This window comes from Odontesthes bonariensis, chromosome 18 (genome assembly GCF_027942865.1).
Source record: "Odontesthes bonariensis isolate fOdoBon6 chromosome 18, fOdoBon6.hap1, whole genome shotgun sequence".
Lineage (NCBI taxonomy): Eukaryota > Metazoa > Chordata > Actinopteri > Atheriniformes > Atherinopsidae > Odontesthes > Odontesthes bonariensis.
This window is the reverse complement of record NC_134523.1, coordinates 8,023,947-8,046,826: the sequence shown is the minus strand read 5'-3', so window position 1 is coordinate 8,046,826 and position 22,880 is coordinate 8,023,947. Positions and strand designations below refer to the sequence as shown.

At 39.6% G+C, this 22,880-nt stretch overlaps 1 protein-coding gene across 13 annotated transcripts in view; it reads left to right on the top strand.

Annotated features, from left to right (window-relative positions):
* Window positions 1-22,880, top strand: part of adgrb2 (adhesion G protein-coupled receptor B2) — a 253,955-nt gene that overhangs the window by 107,515 nt on the left and 123,560 nt on the right. For 12 of the 13 annotated variants that reach the window (XM_075449024.1, XM_075449016.1, XM_075449022.1 and 9 more), the window contains exon 3: window positions 21,586-21,669. In XM_075449024.1, the coding sequence (XP_075305139.1) occupies window positions 21,586-21,669 (84 nt within the window). The remainder of the gene's footprint in view (window positions 1-21,585; window positions 21,670-22,880) is intronic. The other variant, XM_075449014.1, reaches the window with a different exon arrangement.

Genomic DNA, 22,880 nt, shown 5'->3' with positions numbered 1-22,880 from the left:
TTCATCTCGCTAAACATAAAGAGACATTTGCCTTTATTCATGCCATATACTAAATGCTAGCCTTCCAGGGGGAGGGTCAAACCATGGCTGTGCAAACATCTCCATGTTCTACTGCCAAACCTATTTATGTGTTCTTTGTCAAATTCAGTACTTATTGACAATTTAGCTGCAGGAAATTGAAAATAAAGACAGCCTCCATGTGGGAAGAGATGGGGGGGGGGCTCACACGCATTTTCATTTATTGTCTGTTCCGAAGGAGACAGCTCATAAGGTGTAGTCACACAGCACATAATCATGCAGCTTAGCGAGTAGCGGATTTCGCTCACTCTGCAGGATGGAGGGTTTGCCACCCACTGGGACATGCTGAAAAACTTTTATAGTAGCACGAGCCATTGTGGAGGAGAGCAAACCCCTATAAATATTTTGATCCAGTGTCTCAGTAGGATGTTAGTGGTGTGCTTTAGTGTGAGTCTCATTCCCACAGGGCCAGCGCATTCTGGAAATATGCAGTTTTTTTGCAGCATTTTGTGAAGCGCCCTGCTGCTGCAGAGGTGAATTGAGATGTGAAAACTGTTTATTTCAAATGTGCATTATGCATTAAACCACTTTTGTTTTTTTTACTAGCTCGTTTGTTAGGTTTAGGCATTGGATATTTATTGGTTTGGAATCCAACAGTACTTGCTTAGGTCGGGTAAAACGTCACAGCTTGCCTTAAAATAGGGCTGGACCTGTATAGTTAATATTTCAGATGTTTGGAGGATATATGGTTTTCAGTTTTGGCATTTTACATCATTTTATCAAACACTGTCATCCAACTCAGCTTTGACACCTTATCTTAAATCCGCAGTCACTGTTATACCTCAGTTCACCCGTTTGAATTTTTTTTTTCATCTACACATAAGGTATATGCATATATATACCTATGTAGATATATATGGATATATCTACATGAATATAATGAAGATTACAGAGTCATCACATGGGGCATTTGTGTGTTCATGTGTTCCCTGTACATCCATGGATTTTCTCTATTTTCTGTCTGCAGTCCAAAAACAGACACTTTCTGTATTTCTTCCAGCAGCTACCTTCAGTTTAACTGTATATTATTGACAACCGTTAGTACCCAACCCAATGTAAAGCAGTTAACCTCCATAATAGGTTCAAAATTATTACGGTTGACATTTTCTGAGATTTAGGATCTTAACAGTTTACTGACGTTTCATGCAACGTTGCACGATCCAACCCTCATGTGATTAGGAAAAGTTTTTTAAAACCTAAAGAAAAAAAAGAAATGAAAAAGTACAATTTGAGAGAATAAATGCTTCACGTTGCATTTTGCTATTGCAAACACGCCAGCGCCCACACAGGCTCATACTTTCTGCTCGAGTAATCCCAGAAATATCTTGGACTGAGTTTCATTTTGATGATTCAAACCAGGGTCGGTTAGCAAGACGTGCTGTTTGCAAAATTAGGGGTGTTAAAATTCCCACAGTCGCCAAGTTGCTATATTACACAGCATTTGTCCTTGGGGAAAAGGCAGACCTTTGATTAGCTCTGCTGATCTCCATGGCTGAAATCAACTCTTTCGAATGGAGCTCCCTTCACGCCGCATCACTGCACTGCTCTCTCGATTAGCCTTGTGGCCCAGATGCTCTCAGCTATCTACCCAGACACTCATTCTGCACAACACCTTTTTTCTCTACTTGGAATAAATTGCCTGAAACATTTCGGAGCAAGGCAAGAGACGGGAAGAACCACCAAAGAGGCCTCGTCTCAAGAGCTGATGAGACCATGACGGTCCTTGAGCCCTTTAAAGCGAATCCCTGTTCTCACTGCAAGCCACATATAACTCTGTGTGTGTGTTTGCTGAAGGTGGACCATTGCAGACTGAGGAGAACTGAAAAAGTATTTCACTCTGGAACAAAACTATAGTCCTTTTTTTTTTTTAAATGATATCGAAGACAGGGGATGTAGGACAAGAAAGAGTCAAAGGGATTAAGGGGGAAATGGTGGTTGTTGTTGGCTAGGATACAAAAAATATTCTATTTCCTATATGTTCCACAGAGAAATTCTAAGAATACTTGGTAAAGGGCACAGGCCTAAGTTTTCAAATAGTCTACAGCACATTTTAAATAACAACAACAACAACAATAATAATAATAATAATAATAATAATAATGATAATAATAATAATAATAATAATAACAATAATAATAATAATAACAATAATAATAATAACAGGTTTCACATGAGACCTAAACAGACAGACTAGATAAACGCAGTGTTGTTAAACCAACCTAATCTCCTATTTTGTCATCTGTATTTCTCCATGTCACTGGTGTCAGGATTATTTCTACCCCCCCTCTCACTCTTCTTTCTTTTTTTTCTTTTTTTTTATGACTGCCCATAAAGCTTATATGGCTCTGTTACAACTACACTTTTAAAGAATCCTGTCGTCTACAGGTAGAGGAATAATTCCCTCCACTGCGCCACAGGGAAAAGGTGGCAGCAGGCTGAGTCACATATGTTAACCCCAGATAATAATCCTCTCTGTCAAAGAAATGAGAATTATTGTGAAAGAGGACATCTGTGATTTACCGATCACATTATGTTGCATTTTCAACCTTAGTCAGCAGATATCTTCGAGGAGATAATGCATTTGAGACCCAAAGTGCAACCTAAGCAAGAAAACTGTCTCTTTGAGTGTGGATTTACAGCAAGAAACAAAACAGCCACATGTTAAACAGAGTAGCCCACAGCCGGTCTTCAAGATTTTACAGTTTTCTGATGGTCCATGAGCATGTCCTTTTGACATAGCCTCTGTACATGTGCTCATTATTCTCGAGTTAGTCACAGTCATGAATTGTGCTAGAAATAAGGCTTTTCAAATTATTGTGCAGATATTTCCTTGATAAATAAAAGCAATCCGCGTGGTCTTTTCCGTTTCTCAGATGCCAGAAGGCCCTGGGGACATCAGAACAATGGCCGCGATTTGTTTGTTGTTTGAAATATTAAATAGTGAGCAGAAGAAGCTCGATTGGCTAAATTAAAATGATGTTCTCTGAGACAGGTTCTCATATGTGATAAGTTCAAAAATGGAAGAAAAACATGGACTGCCAATGAGACGTTTCATGAAGTTCAGGAGCAATTATTTCTGTACGAAAGAAATAATCCTTTTGATATGAATGCATGGCTTTGAAACTTTTGCATGCACAACAAATTAACTTGAGAGGAGGTGAAAGCATGGGCATTTGAAGACCAGATGAAACGCATTAGAATCAATGATACCATAATGATTTGTGGGAAAAAAATGTAATGACTTGTGCCTCATCATTCACCCTTTTTGCTTTACCACTTCGTCCTGTTCCTCCATTCCATTCACACCAAGCACTATTGTGTCCCCGTTATAGGATGGAAGGAGAGTTATGAGATATTTCTGAACAGCTCATCACAAGGTCAACACACAGTTCAATAACGTAGTCACATCACTTGTGCACAACTAGCACGTTACTTCAACCTAAACAGAGTTGGGTAACTTTATACAAGCTAACTAGCATGTGTCTGAGCACAACAAAATGTCTTCACAGTGCATCTTACATTACTTTAACTAACTGAAATGACAACTTTGCTTATTGTGGATCCGATCTGCTTGTTTATGGGATTAATCTACATTTAAAGACATGCATCTATTCACATTTTGGTGTAAATATAGAAAAAGAGCTATCACGACAGCACCTGGTTATGTTACATCTGTTTACGCAAAAGAAAACATAAAACACACCTGATGATGTATCACCCTCTTGAAGGGACGTTCCATTCTGTGGGTGAAGGTGTCCAGCACCACCCCCAGTAACTCAGGTTCAAGGGGCAAAGGGACTCTCAACAGTTCAGAGACAGACATTAAGAAATGTGATTAGCCCTTAGTGTGTTATTAGAGAGGTTTACAGTATTTAAAAGTGTTGTGATCCAAGCAGTGGTCAGTGGTGCTGCACTTTAAAGGCCTTTGCACACTAATTTCATCAGTTTGGTAAATCCCCCATCTGGTTAGTTAATATCTATCTTTTAGCCTCCTACAACAAAATCCCATCTGTCTGAATATTAGTACATGCAGTACATAGTACATACAGCCTACCTGCCATTCCAAGTGGATGGATGGAAACTTGTCAGGTGATGCAAGTTAACCTATGCAAGGTGTCAGGCTAAAAATATTTCTCTATCTTTCGTTTTTTGATTAGCCATTTTAAAACATTTACCAGGACACTGATTGAAATGTAGTAAAATGCAACAGGTAACTTATTCTTATAAAATAATTTGAAAAGTAACATAGGTCATTTGAGTTTAGGATAGCCAATAACCTGTTCCAATGTAATATTAATCCTCCCAGAACTGTTCATGCTTGTAATGTAAGTACAACCTCAGCACCGTGCCTCAGCGAAAACTCCTTTTTCTTTTTTTTCCTCCCCAGAAGATTGCGAGCTTTCAGGGTAAGTGGTTGCTGGATATTTGCCTTAGCTTTGCAGATTCTTACCGCTGCTCTGAGAAGCCGAGCTCATGACCACTTATAGAATGTCTCCAGATCTGATTCCTGAGCAGAAGTCGCTGAGATCACTGTCCACAGGCAGAGGAGGAAGCTGGGTGTGGGTGGATGTGAGAATGTGAGTGAGCGCCAGCCTTTTACAGAAGCAAGAACTGTGTCTTTTACTGTGAATGGGTGCAGACTGTGCCGAGTGTTCGCTGAACATATTGTTCAAAATGTGTAGCCTTTCCTGGAAAATTACAGACATTGTGAAAAATAACATGTTGCAGCAGTACCGGTAATATTATGGAAGCCAGTAGTACTTGAGTGAAGAGTTGTTAAACCTAGAACACTGTAGAAACATCACCAGACATAAAAAAAAGAACACACTGTATCTGAAGCGTGCAAAAGAAACACAATATGAATACAATTAAATAAAACATGGCTGTACCATATCGTGATAGCTTGCAAAGAAGTACTGTACAGAATATACACAAGGTGAATGTTCAAAACAAACTAACACAATTGATGCACAGAATCAACAAGAAAGAGGAAAACAGGGTAACCATGCGGACATCTAGGACACAATCTCATTCCGATGGTTCACAGGAGGTTATCAGGAGCTGGCTGTGCCACAGACACATTAAGCTCTCCTTTTTTTTTTTTGTATCTTTTTTTTTTACCCTTTTGATTTCACCCTTTTGATTTCACCTCTATTTTCTGCTCTCTTATCATTTTTCTCACCTGGGTTCATCCCTCTATCTCAAAAAGAGAAATAAAACAACAGAGGGTAGAAATGATTCAGCTCCCTGTCTTGCCGTGGACTGGAGCAATATCTTGCCACCGCTAAGCCAAACTAAGCATGTCTGTAGCTGACTGTGTGTGTGTGTGTGTGTGTGTGTGTGTGTGTGTGTGTGTGCGTGTGTGTGTGTGTGTGTGTGGGGGGGGGGGGGGGTGTTGGGGTGTATGACTGTGTGCACTGAGCGTGATGGGTCCCAAATGTTCCCCCCTCTGTCCTGCTGTGCTGACCCATCTCAGTGATGAAAGGTAGCTCAAAGACAGAAGTAAGTGGTGTGTGAGAGTGTGTGTACTCATGAGATAGGTTGGGGGCAAGAGTCAGAGTATCATTTTATTTTTTTTGTAGTCCCTTCTACCAAGCTGAGAACCAAAGTCTGGCTATTTCAACCTCTTCTCATGGTACTCTGTTATGATCTCTTAAAAAAAAAAAAAAGGAAAAGACAAACACCTGCCAGACTTTGCTGTGGGTTGTTTTTTACCTTACAGATTTGGTGGCCGTGTAAATTTTGTTTGTGTTGCGTACGTACTGTATGTATCAGCGTGTATTTATGAAGCAACACCTGCACTGATGCATTTCAGTGTGCGGACAGAGGTGGATCATTTTTCTCGGCCGTCTTAGACTGCACGGCTTTCTTATTAGCACGATACACTGCCTGCTTTCAGCGTTGATTACCAGAGAGAGAAATCAATGCCACGCATGAATGAACATACATGAGCAACATTAACAGTGCTTATACCCGGTATGCGCGTCGGGCAGATATGAGGGATTAATACATGTCAAAAGAAGTACCATTTCTTTAGTTGCCATCTCGGAGGTGAAGAAAAAAAGAAAATTAATTTCAGTGTATTAAAAGTAGAGCAACAAAGCAGAGGGAGAACGCAGCAATATGAATCATACAAGAAATAACGTGAGTCAAAATAACAGCACGGCAGACGCGCATCGCTGCAGCTGAGAACAGCTGAAGTCATTCACCTCTCTCAGATGTGGGTCCGGTGACCAAGTGTGGACACTGATTTATAATCCACTTCCCTCGCTTCACCCCTCTAAGAGCCCACTCCTCCTACCACCTCTGAGCAAGCGTCCCCTCTGTTCCCTCACGATGTCAGCATGACAAAGTTGCTATGGCAACAGCATGCCACTGCAGAGGCAAATGTGAGCAGTAATCGATCTATTCTGCGCCTGCACCATGCGCATCAAATCACTGATGTCATGTAAAAATACCCCCTGTCAAAAAAAGCCAAGTTCGGTAAGATGGACGACTTAAGGTGATGGTTTTGACGGATGTGTTTCAAAAGGAGGTGAAAAAAAAAACTAAGTGGAAGATGAGGTGAACAAAGATTGCAGACTGTCATTTTTGCTGAGTTAATGATTTGGCTCTTTTCTTTCGGGGCTTACAGACTCCTCCGTGTTGACAAATGGCCCCCAAACGTGGTTTTAATGAACTTTAGAAAAGATTTGATGAGCCGAAGAAAGCGTGTTTGTTGTTTTATTTTAGACCTGGCGGTACTCAAAGCCAGACATTGAACAAGTTTGATTACTTGAAAGCATTTATGACCAGAAAACTACCAAATTCTTTTTCAGCTTCAAAGCTTTTTATTCATAAAGATAATGGTGGGATATTAGGTAGGTCAAGGCAAAGATACAAAGCACCAGACCCACTGTCTTTGGAGGGGCTCGGGTTTATCTCAAATTGATCTATTTAACATGCTGCTAGCCGTGATTATAAACACTACCCTACTCCATTGTAAAAGCACTGTAATTGATCGGGTCAGGGCGTTGCAGTAATTTTTGTTGTTGTGCTTTGAATGAATTGTTGCTTTGCTTCTTGCCTTCACTGCATTGATCTCTGCTGGATTGTAGCTTTGCAGCATTGCTCAGAGTGGATTGTAAGCGCATGTAAATTCCCATCTTGTTATTGGATATTGAACGATAGACTTGCCTGTGGGATGTTGGGCGGAGGAGGAAGAGGAGGAGGGGGGGGGGGGGGGCGTAGATGATTTGACAATATCTGCGAAAAAGAATAACGGACAAAAAGGACAGTTAAGAATTTGGTTCAGTTTTTCAAAAATAGAACTTTTTTTTTATTTTTTTTTAAGGGAATGTATGACCTTAGGGCCTCCATAGTCAGACAAACACTCTCTGCGCTGACTAGATTTAACTTCTCTCCTCATATCTGCTGCTGAGAGGGAAAGGGGTTAGTGCAGAGTGAGAAAGAGCCAAAGATGGAGTGGGTCTGTGTCCAGTGGCTTATAAAAAGTCCATTATGGTACGCCTCTATCAGTTTGGGCTCTCCCAGATGGACCCTGGAGTAAATGGACAGCACCAGAGAGCTATAAGCTCAGATTTGATATACAGCTGAGAAATAGTTCTGTGTGTGTTCGTGTGATTGTATGCGTTCTGAGAGTGTGCATTCCATCATATATGCTGCAGCAACGGTAGACAACAGCAAACATTTCCTTTCCCACGTTTTTCTGGATGCCACTTACTTAACACAGCCGTCTTACAATATTACTGTCTGTGCTCACACAGACATACACGTACACATGTATATAGTCTTCCCAGCAGGCTTAAATCCCGGCTCAGTCTGACAAAAGAGCCTGTGGCTCTAACTGGCTCTGGCCCAATCCCCTTCCCTAGTCTAATGCTTTAAAGTGACTCAAAAACTGCTTTACTGCATGAGGTTTATTTATTAGCTGCATTTATTTCCGATTGCGGAGATGTATGTGCGTCTTAGGGTGTGTGTGTGACACCCAGGTACGTTCGGGCTTAACTGCTTGGTCCATTTGTCTGTTTTGACGCAGTCTGCAGGTGTCTGTGCATTTGTGTGCTCGTTGAAGGTCTTTCAGTGCTCTTTGCATTTATTTAGGGAGCTGTCAGGAGCCCACACACACATAGGAGACATGTCTACATGACACTGGGAAGAAGAAAAGAATCACTCAAAGATATTCTTTTTTCAAATTTGTATTTATTTTTTATTTTTTTACATTGGAAAAAACATTCTCTTTTCTCATTATTATTGTTATCATTATTATCAGTAATATATTTTTGTTGTTATTATACTATATTCAACCTACACAGCAGATGATGTGTGTTCTTTATCTTTCCCTTTTGGGTAAATGGCTTGTGAAGTACATTTACATCCATTTATGCATGTGTTTATGCAGTGGCTATTCATAGCAAAATACTATGCTATTATTCTCCTCTGCGCCCACTATCAATCAGTCAACCATTACTCTGAACTATACATTAATGTACTTCGTGTTATGTTTGTCCTGTAAAACATTATCTTGTACACATATCAAATGTCACATATCATTCTATATTATCTGTAATGTCCTATATTTTGCAATGAAAAAACTGGACTAACACACCCAGATAATGTGTGCCTCCTGTATGTGTGCTCTTAATGAGACTCAAATGGGCCGAGGTGGACAAGAATAGTTGAGAACCATTGTTATATTGATGATGACGTTAAGGTTCTGACTTAGTAAAGAATGCAAGTGGTTATCCTCAAAAACCAGAAAGCCATAACACTGTGTGAAGCTGTTTTGCTCTTTCTGCACATGCAAAATTGTAGAAGGAATTGAACCAGCACCACACCATCTTTACGCATCAATTTTTCCTATTTGATTAACTTTTTGTTTTGTTTTGCTTTTAACTTTATTTGGCTAAATAAAAGAGGAAGAACCTAATTTAACTAAACATCACATCACACACATCATATTTGGAATAAGATAAGAATAAAATTTAACAACAGACACACCTGTAGGGATTCATGTGGTTTAGAGTGGTTAAATGGATATGGCTACTGCCAAATGTCAATCACAATATATGAAATTAACTTTCTCCCCTTATGATAAGTATTTAGTTCATTCTGTGTGTATTCCACATAATGCAATAAATAGTAAACATAGTTTGCACCAGGAGTGGTTTTATAACAATATCAATTTGACCTCTGTAAAATGCTTTGTGTGGAACCCTTGGATTGCATTACTACTGCAAAAATGCTAATGCAATTTTTATTTGATGACTGAATACATTTCAAAGTACTTGAACCAAACCTGCAGGGCAAAATAGTCTGAACATTTCAGATCAATTTTCACCAGCATGTACAACCCAAAATCTGTGTACTCAGTTGGATGGATCCACAACCAATCAGAGCAAAAAGAAATATAGAAACATATTTGTTTTGACATACGTAGTGAAAGAAAAATGCTAACAGACCACAATGTGCAAACATGAGCTGTTATGTTGTTGCATCATTGCAATTGTAAACAAGCATTTAATTTGTATTTGAATAATAGTTTGAGAAAGTAATGCAAGTCTGCTAAAAACATAATATGGGAAAGAGGAAAGGTCAGGTGGAAATGTCTTTGTATTTAAGAGGGGCTAAATACACTTTTCTACAGCAGATGCAACATTAGCACTCAGATTGTTTGAGGCACAGCTGGATTCTTGCAAGATTCATGAGATCGTTGTCACGAGAGAATTCTTAATGCTAGTGTGGCGCGCGACGTCCAGCTACCAAGTAAGGTGGGTTAGAATTAAAACCAACAACGCCACTCAGGGCATTTCAACCAGGGAATATCCCTTAATTAAAAAGGCGATTAGAAACTAGTACAGTTACCGCCTCAAGATTTCAAAAGGCACTTTGGTTCGTTTAACTCAGAACAGGAGACATGTTCAACCCAAAAATACATTATATTTCCCCGATAGTCTTAAAAACGTGTAATCAAACTGCTTAAAATATAGAGCTGAGCCTTACCAGTGGGGAGGCAGTCTAAGGGATAGAAGGCATCTTAAAGCACCCCACAGCACACATGCATCACACCCACAAGCACACAGCTGTGCAACCCAAAATCCGAGGTGCAAAACACACAGCACACGGGAAGGAGAAAAGCCCAGACGACCACCAATGGGAGCTCATCCTTTTAAACAAGAAACACTTTGTGAAAGACTTAGGATATCAGAGAGCTGCCTCCCGCCAGCAGTGAAACACAAACTAATAATTAAAAGGAATGTAAACAAAGTAATATATCAATTACTTTAAGAAAACATCACATAAAACACCAGAAAATTGGAGAGTGCTGGGGAAGATTGCATTTCTCTTTCCAAAGGTTTATAAATCAATTCACGTAACCGCGTTCCGACCGGTCAGCCGTGCAACCAAAATGTTTTGCACTGTCCGAGTGTAATGAGCGATCAAGTAAAACATGCACAAAATCAGATTGTGGTGGTAAGCTAAAATAACTAAGTCAGAGGGCTAAGATTGTCAAAATAACTGGGATGAGTGCACAAAGGGATGAATGAATACAGTAGGGTCTGCACTCAACAAGCATGAGCTCAAAGCATGACAGGTACGTAATGGGCCGAGACCTGATTGGTCAGTAATTGCAGCAATCTGGAAACTGAATACATTTCCTGCCCCCCTAGTCTTTAAGCTAAGTATTTGCAGCCAGTTGACAAAAATTCAGGTAGGTTTGAGGCAGATTTTTAGGTATGTAGACAGACAGCAATGCCAGCTTCCGAAGAGATCAGTGTAGATGTATGCTGATTTAGCTTTGTCAGAATTTACTATTGTTTCCTCCTGAAAGAAGAGCAGAAAGCACTCTGAAAACTTTTCTTAGTAGAACATATGTTCTTGCTCTTCTCCAAACTGGCTTTGGCCAGAGTTTGATTAACAAAGTGGCTTGACTCCACCAATTTGATTGGTTGAAGATAGTCTGGGATTTGGGGTGATAGACAGATGGTTCATCCGTTCACCTGCCAAGATGTTTTTTTCCTTTCCTTTTCCAAGCCATTTCCTACTATGAATTTCTATTTGATCATTTTTAACAACTGTGTGACAAAAATCAGGGTTTTCACCTTGGCAAAATGTTTATATGATGTGTTTTTAATGTCACGAAAGAAATGACATGCAGCCACCAACAATATATCTGAGAACTTCCACACTGAATCGGCAGTGCACCACACTTAGCTTCAGAAGGGAAAGGTCAAACAGCCCGAAAGTTTTACATAGACAAGGAACCAGCACCAATCGATCCTGACTGCTAGCTGGGTAGGACTCGAGTAAGTTAGAGAAGAAGCTAGCTAAAACCAGGTGGAGAGGCAAGTTGGTGCGTTCTGCTTTGGGTGCTAGAATGGCAGAAGGAACATGTTCTGTTTATGACTGTAATAGCATGAAATCAGATTTTATAAGCCTTAGTGTGTTATCCAGAGATATTAGACTATAACAGGAGTGGATTTCATCTAGGGACACTGTGGTGTCTCATCAAATGTTCCATGAGGACATGGGGTAGACATGGGTGATTTACATTTTTCAGAAAGCCAATTCACACATTTTACCCTCAAACCCAAATCGGTTTTGAAACTAAAATAATTATGGAATATGAAGCTGGTTTAAACATTTATGTGAGAGACACCACTAATACGAGCAGGCATCAGATTGGTCCATTTCTGGACTTATCGGCCAGCCACGACAGACGCCCCTTTGCTGGCCGTGGTTTCCAGCTCTGCCCGCTGGTTCTGGTTAACCGAGGCTGAGTGGTGCAGAGCAGTGGCTTCCAATGAAAGGGGTAGCCATTGAATCTGACTTAAAAAGATATTTGAGTTAATAATTTATGTTGCAGGGGGAAAAGCCAAGACCAAAGCCACAAGGAGCCCAGACAAAACCAGCTGTGTTTTCATGCTGTGTCTGCTGCTTCCACTGGAAAATACACTGTCCGAGGCACACTGTTCAAAAAGCCTATGGGGAATCAGGCTGCTGTCAGACTTCTCACACATCTTGAGTGATGAGTCCCTGGCAGACTTTTTCTCTTTGCTGAGCAGAAAGACCCGTGCAGCTGTACTGGTGTTTCACTGAGAATTAACTAAGTTAAAGTGGTTGCTGCATCTTTTGTGAAAAGCCCAAATTATGGTGCTCAGTGAGTGAGTGAGTGTTAGCAGCCCTGATCATCACTATATTGCTGTTTTACATTTACAATATCAACATAATACATTGAGATTTGCAGAGTCAAAGGAGACTTTGAGGAAGTTATGAGGCATGTCAACATTTGTATGCAGGCCCAATGTGGGTAATATATTTGCCAAAAATTGTGTATCATTACACTACAAGAACAAAATATCGCATCTCCATTTGCTCTTGGCCCATCAGTGGATTCACAACCCTACTTATAAATATAACTAATACCGCCAGTAGCTACTAAAAGATAAATCCTCCTGGAGATGCAGAGACAACTGAAATTGTTGAGGAAAAGTAAGCATAAAAGGAGGCAGGATAATTTGATGAAGTGTGTGATGATATGTCCATTAAAGTGCAGTCCAGAACATTAAACAGTATCATGGGGTTTGTAAAGGTCAGTGCTCTAACGGGTTTGTCAATATTGATCCCCACTTTCAGTTGTCCTGGACTCTGTGCTGGTGTCCATCTAAATCCTCTTCCGTAATGCTGAGAGAAAGAGACAAACAAAGGCAGAGAGAAAAGAAGAATTTAAGGTAAACACAAGAAACTTCTGCTAAAGAAAAAATGGACCAGAATCAGTGAATAATTACCTATAATCCCTATATAGATCAGTGAGCAGTGCTGACCAACATGTCATTGGGGTCATCAGGTGAGAACCTCCTTTCATCAGTGTTTCGTCTAGTTGGGCCCACAACACCTCCAGACAGTGATCACTGGCGTCCCAGAGTCACTCCTCTAATGCCAGCCATAACTTCCCCTCACACCACAAAAAACTTTTTTTTTTCCCAGAATCACAAGCTACGCCAGCCTCTCACCAACTGCACACCAGTCATAACGGGGTGGGGATACAAACCCTGGTTCGGGTTGGTTGGTAGAAATGGAAGAGGTAAAGATAAGTAGGAATAGGATTCAAACCCTGGTTCGAGTAGGGGGTAATGAAAGTATAGATGGTGCCAGAAGTGGAGGCATGAGAAGACACACTAGCAGATTCAGCAGACAAACTCACCTAAACAGTCCTACAATCACTAAAAATGCCAGCAAAAACAAGGCCATACTCACCTAAAATGCCTGGTTTCAAAAGGCTCACATGGGCCACACCCTCCACTTAAATACATCCTGGATTTCTTCCTTGCTTATTCCAAGAGTCTTTTTTACCCTAAGTGCTCCCCCTGCTGGGTCCACAGCTACTTCTTCTAATCCAAATCGCCTCACTGGACTTCACTGCCACATTTGACACTTCCTGCACTATTTTCCTCACACTCTGTCCACTTACACCCAGCTCCCTCAACAATGAAACAGCAGACTTTGCAACAAATCCTCTACATCCTACTTCCACTGGACATATCCTAACTTTCCATCTTCACTGCTCTGCTTCTGCCCCCAACTGCACATACCTAAGCTTTTTCCTTTCATATTTGCTACTAATTCCTCCCAAGGAACAGTCAGCTCTATGAAATAGACTCTCATTCTATTCCTAGACCACAAGACTATATCAGTCCATAGATTTGTAGAGGCTATTTCCTGGGGAACAAAAACCTTACCTTAACATAACAAACATAATGGGTCTCCATTTACCCAGAGTTTTAGGTTCTGGGGAGTTGGCAATATGTTGCCCCTATAAAATATAACACTCCTTTTCCTACTTACTTAAGCATCTAGGAACACCTAGCCAATTCCTAATGTAAAAACTAACTAATTTTTCCATTTTTTTCTGCAACAGATAATTGAATGTCATACACAGCCAGTGGCCACATCAACCTAGAAAACAATCCAAACTGCAGACACCACAGCTTCAACTTTCCTGGAAGCTCTGATTTATCTATTCTATCCAGTCCCTCAGCAACATCTTTCGGAAACTGCCCTACCCGCTCTCCATCATTCATGTCTGCCTGGTACCACCTACCTAAACTCTTAACTGCCTTTTTCCCTAATTATGGAATTTTTTCTTCATCTAATACAAACTTTCTATCAATTAATTTTGCTTTACTTATTGAGATACTTCTAGACTTAGTAGGTTTGATTTTCACACCAGCCCACATTAGAGTTTTATTAAGTCTCTCAAGTATTCTCTTCATACATGTCACTGTTGTAGCCACCAACGTCATATCATCCATGTATGCCCTAATTGGTGTTAGGCGCATGCCATCCTGACGTCTCTTTCCACCTACAACCCACTTGGAAGCTCTAATAATTACCTCCATCGCCATTGAAAGATAAACAATGAGACGGAAAAGTAGTACTCACTGGTCATTTTATGTGAGATATTACTTGCCTGTACTGCTTCACTGAACTCGGTCTCTCGGGAGCATAGAGTATACCCAGCACAAGAATTAATTTGTGGCACATTCTGCAAGAAAATGTCTCAGTGACTCCAAGATCATGAAAAAAGGAAAACTGATGACTGGGCTTTATAAAAGAGAAATTATGTTAGTCAATTTGAAAAGCATTTTGTAACACAGATATGAAATTTTGGCTTTTTTTTCATGTTTTGTTTTGCATTTACAAGATTTTTTATTTTTTATTTAACCAGGCTCCAACAAGCTGTGTCCAGTCCAAAGTCACTTAGAGGGGTTACATGGCACTGAAAGGATCGGATAATTGGCTAAATTACAATAAGACTGAGTTATTAAATTCATGTAGACAAGAAATCTGATCGGATCGGATTACTCGCGATCAGATTTAGACCACGAGATAACTCGGTTGAAAGTCAAATTATTTTTATTTATTTATTTATTTTTATTAATTTTTTTAACCCCTTGTCCTCTCCAGCATTATGGCAGCAGAATTATAATCTGAATACCGTTTATGCCAAACACATTTGCTATGCCAAGGGAAGCTTTATGAATGTAGGGTAATTATCCTTGGATACATGGCGGTGAATGAATCGAATCATAGGCACAAAGCATGTCATACTCCGATACGATAGGCGGCGCTGTACCCATTTCAACTATTGCTAATAGAGCCACTTACGTTGACCGCTTCACCACCACCAACAACAACAACAAACTCAGGTATTTCAGAAAATGCCGAACAAAGAGCAAGATGAAGCTATGTCCCTCTACATTTCGTCTGTGATGAGCATGCTTATTGCACAAACGCGATGCACAACGGCACATTGTCCATCGCATTGTTTGTTTCTTTCTGATGGCGACAACAACAGTAATATTGTCTCTTCTGACTTCCTGTTCACGACCCCGGGAAAAAAATCTCGAGCATGCGCGGAACGCAAAGCCTAATTCACCACGTGCTTCACTGTCTACATCCACGTTTAATTTGACTTTCAACCGAGTTATCTCTGGGTCTTAATCCGATCGCGAGTAATCCGATCCGATCCAATTTCTTGTCCGATTAAGGTGTCTACACGAACTTGATAAGTCAGTCTTATTGTTATTTAGCCAATAATCCGATCCTTTCAGTGTCATGTAACCCAACTGAATGTCAGAGGACAGAGGACTGGAATTAGTGCCCCAGAAAACGCAATTTCAGCTTGGAAAAATGACAAATAGACAGTATAATTTCAGGAAGATAATAAATGTTTATTTCACAGTAAGAAAAGCAGGCTCACTACATATGGCTATACGATGCACAGAAATGTAGCATACAGTTGTCCCATCTAGCAGTTTCCACATTCCTATAGTGAGTGTTTCCACATTTGCCACAGGTGTATTTGCGGCAGAGTACACAAAATTCAGTGCTTCTGTTATTATGGCAGAGTATGCGCAGCTGGCACTGTCTTTTTCTTCTGAGAAACTCTCATCTCACGACGCTGCTGTTTGTGTTCTTCCCCTTGTGCCTTTTCCTGCAAAAGCCTGTTTTGAAGTTCCTCTGCAAGCTCCAGCATGAACAATTGGCAAATTTCTTTGGATCTTGTATGTTCTGTGTAAAAGACATATGCATTTGTAACAGCCATGTCAAGCAGGTTGTAAAACACAGCCATGGGCCATCTCCGTGTTCCTGCACGCACCAAGTAGTTGCGTAATTTCTGGTCCATGATATCAACACCACATTTGAAATGGTTGTAATCAACAACAGTGTTTGGTTTTTGGGTGTCCACAATTTCCACTTTCTGATGCACGGTGCTCAGAAGACAGATTTTGTTTTGTTTTGTTTTGTTGCAAACACCATCAGCAAGGCATTTCCAGATGTACTGTGCAAGTACCGTGTGGAGTACAACTGGTGCCCCAAAGTTTGTTGTTTTTCGTTGAAGAAGCCTGTTAGCCAAAGACAGAGAGGTGAAGAAATTGTCCATAGTTACATTCCTTCCCTGGTCCATAAATGGTTCCATCAATTTCAAAACAACATTCTCTGACAGGCACTCTCCCGTCGGACGAGTGGGATCTTTTCCCAAGTAAGGGATGGCATTACACATGTATTTTGTTTCCAGATCTGCTGCAATCCAAAATGTGATTCCAAACTTGTCAGGCTTGGATGCAATGCACTGCAGAAAGGGACAACAAACCTTTAAAGGAAATAACTGCTCTTCCCCGGTAACATGTTGCCCTGGACTGTAGGACGACACACAATTCTGAACAAACCGCTGCCAGATGTCTGCGGTTTCCATGCGTTGTGTCTTCCTCCTCATCTGACATGGCCTCTGTGTCTGAACTGTCATGGTCAATCACATAGTTGACCACCCGTCTCCTGGTGCGTCTTTGGAAGGGAGGATTTACTGGTGCAAGAGCAGTCGTATCCTCGTCACTTTGACGAATCAGTGACAACTTTTTCATTCTGAAAGGCGAGGTCCACATTTCCACCATCAGATTCACAGTCCGACATGCTCTGTAGAATTGCTAAAGCCTCCTGAGCCTCTTGGTTGCCTTAGTTCTGACATTCTGAAGTCTGGGTCTGCATGCCATGCATTCCCTATTTATGGTTGTTTCTCGCCCACAACATTCACTCCCTTCCTTCCTTGAATCTAAATTGTATGATGTCTTACAAAAGGGCACATCAGCGATAATCAAACCTATGTAGTCAACTTGAAAGAGGCTATTTCTCAGGTAACACGATTTGTCTTATGCCCTTGTCAAATGCCAGCACAGTTTTTGTTACAAATGTTATAGTGGGAAAATGGCAAACATTTTGGTTATGTGCCTTTGGTACAAAACCAAAGTCTGCACTTTGGGCCTTCTAGTGAACATTGCAGTAAACTTTAAGACATTAGATGAAATAAAGTGGCATCAGCTGAAGTATTGCAGGTTTTTATGGAGCCATAACCCTAAACTACAATTCTCAAGAAAAGTCATCTAAGGGTTATTTTCAGAGACAGTAAACAAATTGAATTCAAGTACCATTAAATATGATCTGATTCAAACATAAATATAGGTATAGATATAGGTCTCTTTATCTAGCTTTAAAAACATTTACAGACATTGATCACATCAGTCTCTCAGCAGAATCTCTTCAACCAAATGTTGGTTATTCGGTTGAATTCGAGGTACAGAGAAGGAGAGAGGCTGTGAGCTCTGATAAGTTCATCAACATACCAATAGTTTCCTTAACCATGCAAAGATTTGTTTGCTACCAACTTGTTTTTATCAAGGTTTAAAATATTGTAGAGTATATTGGAATCTTTAAAAATAATTTTACGATGTTCTATCTATTGGGAAGAAATTAGCTTTAAGTTCCATTTTGTTTAATTTAGGAGGATCTAAGAAGATGTTCGCACACTGCAAATTATTTGGTTCTTACCAAGAAAAAACCTTACATTTAGAAGTGCTAGATATATTTTTCTTGTTTTAAGAATTAATTTCTTATTTTAAGTCTTCAACTTAGTCACACAGAAAATATCTGAAAACACACTTTAATCCTTGGATTTTAAGCATATGACAAATGTTTGTTCACAAAACTGCCTTTGTTAAATCTAGAAACAAGACTCCTACAATCTTAATTTAAGAAATCTTGCCAAGTCAAATTATCTTGCTGCATGGACAGATTTTTTCACTTGTTTTGAGTACCTTTTCCCTTAGTTTTAGTGTTTTTTATCTTGTTTGAAGACCCCTATTTGCTGCAATGCATTCTCATACCTATGTCTGATGGGTGTTGATTGGTTTAGAAGGATATGCAACACTATGAGCTGACCTGTGTGTACATGTTATAGGCTTTAGGCCCCACCACAGCACTGAGGCAGCTCTGATCAAGGTGACAAACGATATCCGCCTGAACACAGACGTAGGCAAAGTCTCAGTCTTAGTTCTGCTGGACCTGAGTGCTGCCTTTGACACAGTTGACCGTGCGATCTTATTACAGAGGTTAGAAGACTGGGTGGGAATCTCTGGTAGTGCTTTAAACTGGTTCAAGTCCTATCTCGAGGACAGGAAATATTAGTCCAATGCTGAGGTCTCTGCACTGGCTTCCTGTCGCTCAGAGAATAGACTTTAACACAGCTCTGCTTGTGTACAAGTCTCTTCATGGTCTATAGCCAAAGTACATCTCTGACATGTTAGAGCCATATGAACCAACTCGGACTCTGAGAACCTCAGGGAGGGGTCTAATGCTGGTGCCCAGAGTCAGGACTAAACAAGTTTTTTTTTTTTTTTACAAACTTTATTAGAGCTCTTCAATAGTATACAAAACAAGTCAGGGAAGTATTCTTGACAGTGTTACAGTTTACAAAACCGAATGTGAAGTGAAAAAGAAAGGAAAAAAAGTACAAAAAAAAAACAAACGAAAAGAACAAATATCGGCTGAGCATCATATTTAAAACAGCAAGGATTTAGCAATGCTTTGATAGATCACAGTTGTTTTCTTGCTTGGATTAGAGACATATTTAAGTGATTTAAAATATTGAACAAAGTAGTTTAGAAAGACAGTAAACAGCGGAACAGTATCTTTCCATTTACATGTATGAATAAAATATTTACTCAAAATGATCACAAGATTAATGACATCAGAGACATCAGAGTCCAGATTGTCCATGAAATACAGAATGTCCTTAGATGTAAAAAAAAGGTATATTAGAAATTTTAAGTGAGACCCAACTATGAATATCAGACCAGAAAACATTAACATGTTGACAGCTGTAAAAAAGATGATCTGTAGTTTCTATTTCAGAGGAGCAGAAGACACATGGATCAGAATCGAACTTAAATCTTCTATGTAGAAAATCTCCAACGGGGTATACATCAGATATAACTTTGAAATGGGTTTCTTTTACCTTAGGAGGAATTGGATATTTCATATTAAGAGAAAATTACTTCTTTTTAAAGGCATTATCTAGGTATTGTCTTTTATTGTTGACATTAAAATTACAAAATATTTTTTTGTTTAAATGCTAGGGAGACCAATCTGTTACTACATCTCTTATCTTGAAGCGATACATTATCAATTGTCAGCGAGATCAAGCTAGTGTTGAGGACTAAACAAGGTGAGGCTGCGTTTCAGTTTTATGCTCCTAAAATCTGGAACAGTCTTCCAGAAGATGTGAGACAGGCCTCAACTCTGTCAACGTTCAAATTCAAGTCTTTTTAGCTGTACATATGACAACTGAAAGTATTTTATCTGCACTCTTCACTTTTAATTTAATTAATTCATGATTATTATTTATGATTATGCTGGCATGTGAACACGTAATTTATGTTGGATTTGTTGAAACAGTATTCTGCCATTTTTAAGAGAATTGAGCTATTAGGCACGAGTGAAGTCTGTTTACAGTCTTGTAAATTACTTTCAGATCTATGTTGCACCAACTTATTTCATGTTGTTCCCAAACAGAATGCCACCAGCTTCCCACACACATGAACACAGTGGTTAAGTCTTTCCCCCAGACGTGCAGCAAGCTGTGGATATCATCGGCGGCGCACAAATAAAATTACCACATTGTTTGTGTTTGTTTTTTGAAAACAATGCACGGAAAAAAAGGAAATAGATAGATAGATAGATAGATACTTTATTGATCCCGAAGGAAATTCAAGCATCCAGTAGCAAAACATAACAATAAAGCAATAAAAATGTTTATACAACTATAAACAATTTAAAAATATAAATAAAGTGACCGTACAAGTAGCAAAGAAATAAATAAGTGCCATCACTGAGAGCTGTTGTACAACCTGATGGCCAGAGGGACAAAAGAGTTATTGAGTCTGTTGGTGGACCATGATTGAGACAGCAAGGTATATCTATACATATATATATATATATATATATATATATATATATATGTTTGAAATTGGTGTTTGTGTCAGCACTCGTCCTGGGCACTCATCCTTGTGTGTGTGTGTGTGTGTGTGTGTGTGCATTTTAAAGCAAAGAAGGACGTGGCATGCTTGTGTTTGTGCTCCTTCTTGGGTCAGCTCCTTAATAGAGGCTAATGTGAGGGAAAATTTATTGTCAGTCACTTTTGCACCCTGTAATCTGATTCACATACTAACAATGACATTCCATGTGGATAATCTTCCTTAGATATGCTGTAGATCTATGAATCCTTCTTTAGTGCAACCTTTGAAAAAGATCCCACAGGCAAGAGGCAAAAGAAAAAGTGAGAAAGATCTGCTAAATCAGAGATTGTTTCCCCAGCTGTGGGAGTTGATTAAGTCTTGAATCGGTGAAACTAAGCCTACAAATCAATTTGCACCGAACAGATCTGACTGGGCTCATAGCTCCATATGTTTATACCAACTGAGATAAAACTGTCATTTTCACTCTTTCCATACTTTTAGGTAATTCTCTCCACAAAATTCTCGCCACGTACATTATCTCTCCGATATATTGGATCCAGGCTTTCCTCCAGTCAAGCATCATGGTTGTTTTCATGTTTTTGCATTTGTGCAGTTTCATAATTACGCCAAAACTTTTTACAACGTACTTTTCTGTGCTGGAGTATCAAAAGTAAACCCACAGTGCTGTTCACTTTATGTATTTCATGTTTTCTCTCCAAGCTAATGAGCCAGTAAAAATTGATGATCCTTCAGATTTTCTGAGATTGTACAGATTTGACATTGTGTTATCTGTTTCTGCATGTTGTGGGCTCGGCTGAATCAAAGTGTTCTTTTAATGTTCTGCTACAATGAGCAAGCCAAGACAATGTAGGCGTTTGTATTTTCACTTTGCCAAATCGTTATTTTGATCTTCTAAAACTTGCCTTTTTTGACCTCTTTGAATGTCAGAACATAGAGGTGGATGCTGATGAGTACTTATTTAAAAACAATCCTGCTGTATGCTATGAAATATTTTTTTGTACGATAAATTGTGCAAATACATGCCAGTAATTGCTAAATCAAACCTCACACACCTCTTACATGTCGTGTAACTAAACAGGGATTTAAACAAGACCTCACAAAGTAAAAAAAACGTCCCCCTCTTGCTTTGTTTCAGACCCATATGATGATGATGACCTGAAGGTGAAGACCCAAAGACCACGCTCAGCTGACCAGCCAGGTGTGTTTCAGGCACAAACAGGTGAGTTTCTGGCGTGTGATGTAGTGTTCACCTCCTGGAGCAAATGAGAACAGCTTGACCTCCACAGGCTGTGTGTGGCTGAAAATAGTGAGTTCTTTATTAAATAATTCAACCTCGTGAAGCCTGGAAGAAACCCTGGGCAGCTGCCATCGATGATGAGTCACATACGTGAATATGTGAGAAACCTTGTCTGTGACGATAAAATCTTCCATAATTAAAAGGATTGGATAAGACAGACTGAATTATTCATGACATGATACATTAAACATATTATGAATGCCACATTTATACATGAAGCGATATGAAACTGCCATACACATCTATAAAAATACAAGTTACCTGTTTCACCTAAACTGGAATGTGTCAAATACTAACTTGTACCACACACACACACACGTTTCCATATTCACAATTACCGGAGTGGAGGAGGGAGTCACTACTGGGAGGGAAACCCCTGGCTCTGCCATGTCCTTCTCTTTTGCTCCCCCTCCTTTCTTGCTTCTCCCCATTCTTCCATTTCTCTAGGCATGTGTGATGAGCTTAAGCCCTGACTCACGGCACGTTAATGAAGATGTAATGCGATTAACGGACATGCAATTAATTTGATTTCTTTCTTTGCCATGTGATGACGCCTCCATCAAAGGACATGAGCGCATAAACAGTTTAGAAGGGGAGAATTGGAATGACTTGATTCGCAGTTCTCAAGGACATAACTGAGAAGAAACAACGGGACACTCTCCACAGCAGCCTGCAAAACTTCCGATCATCTACAATGATGTCAGATATTGTGTATGGGTGCTTATATGCAGAAGAGACACAGACTTTTGGACTCACACCCCCCCCCACCACCACTGATATCATACGTTTCCATAATACCATTAATATTTTGATTATCACATTAAAACACATTCCTCAAAATGTGTTTCATGTTCAATCAAGAGTTATTTATTATAAGAGGCTTAAATACATTAATGACCTCCACAAATAATTTAATACCCATATTTATATGGCTTGCAGTATATCACTACATATTCGAATACAACATCAAAGCCACTTGGCTTTTTTTTTTTTTTTCTAGCCCAGATTGGGTCTTGGGAGATGATTATGCACAACATTATACAAACTACTTTGCCTCATTTAGCAGAAATATATGCAATTTACAGTTGTTTCTGACCATGTGTTAAGCAAAAGTGTCTGTTGGTATGCTTTAG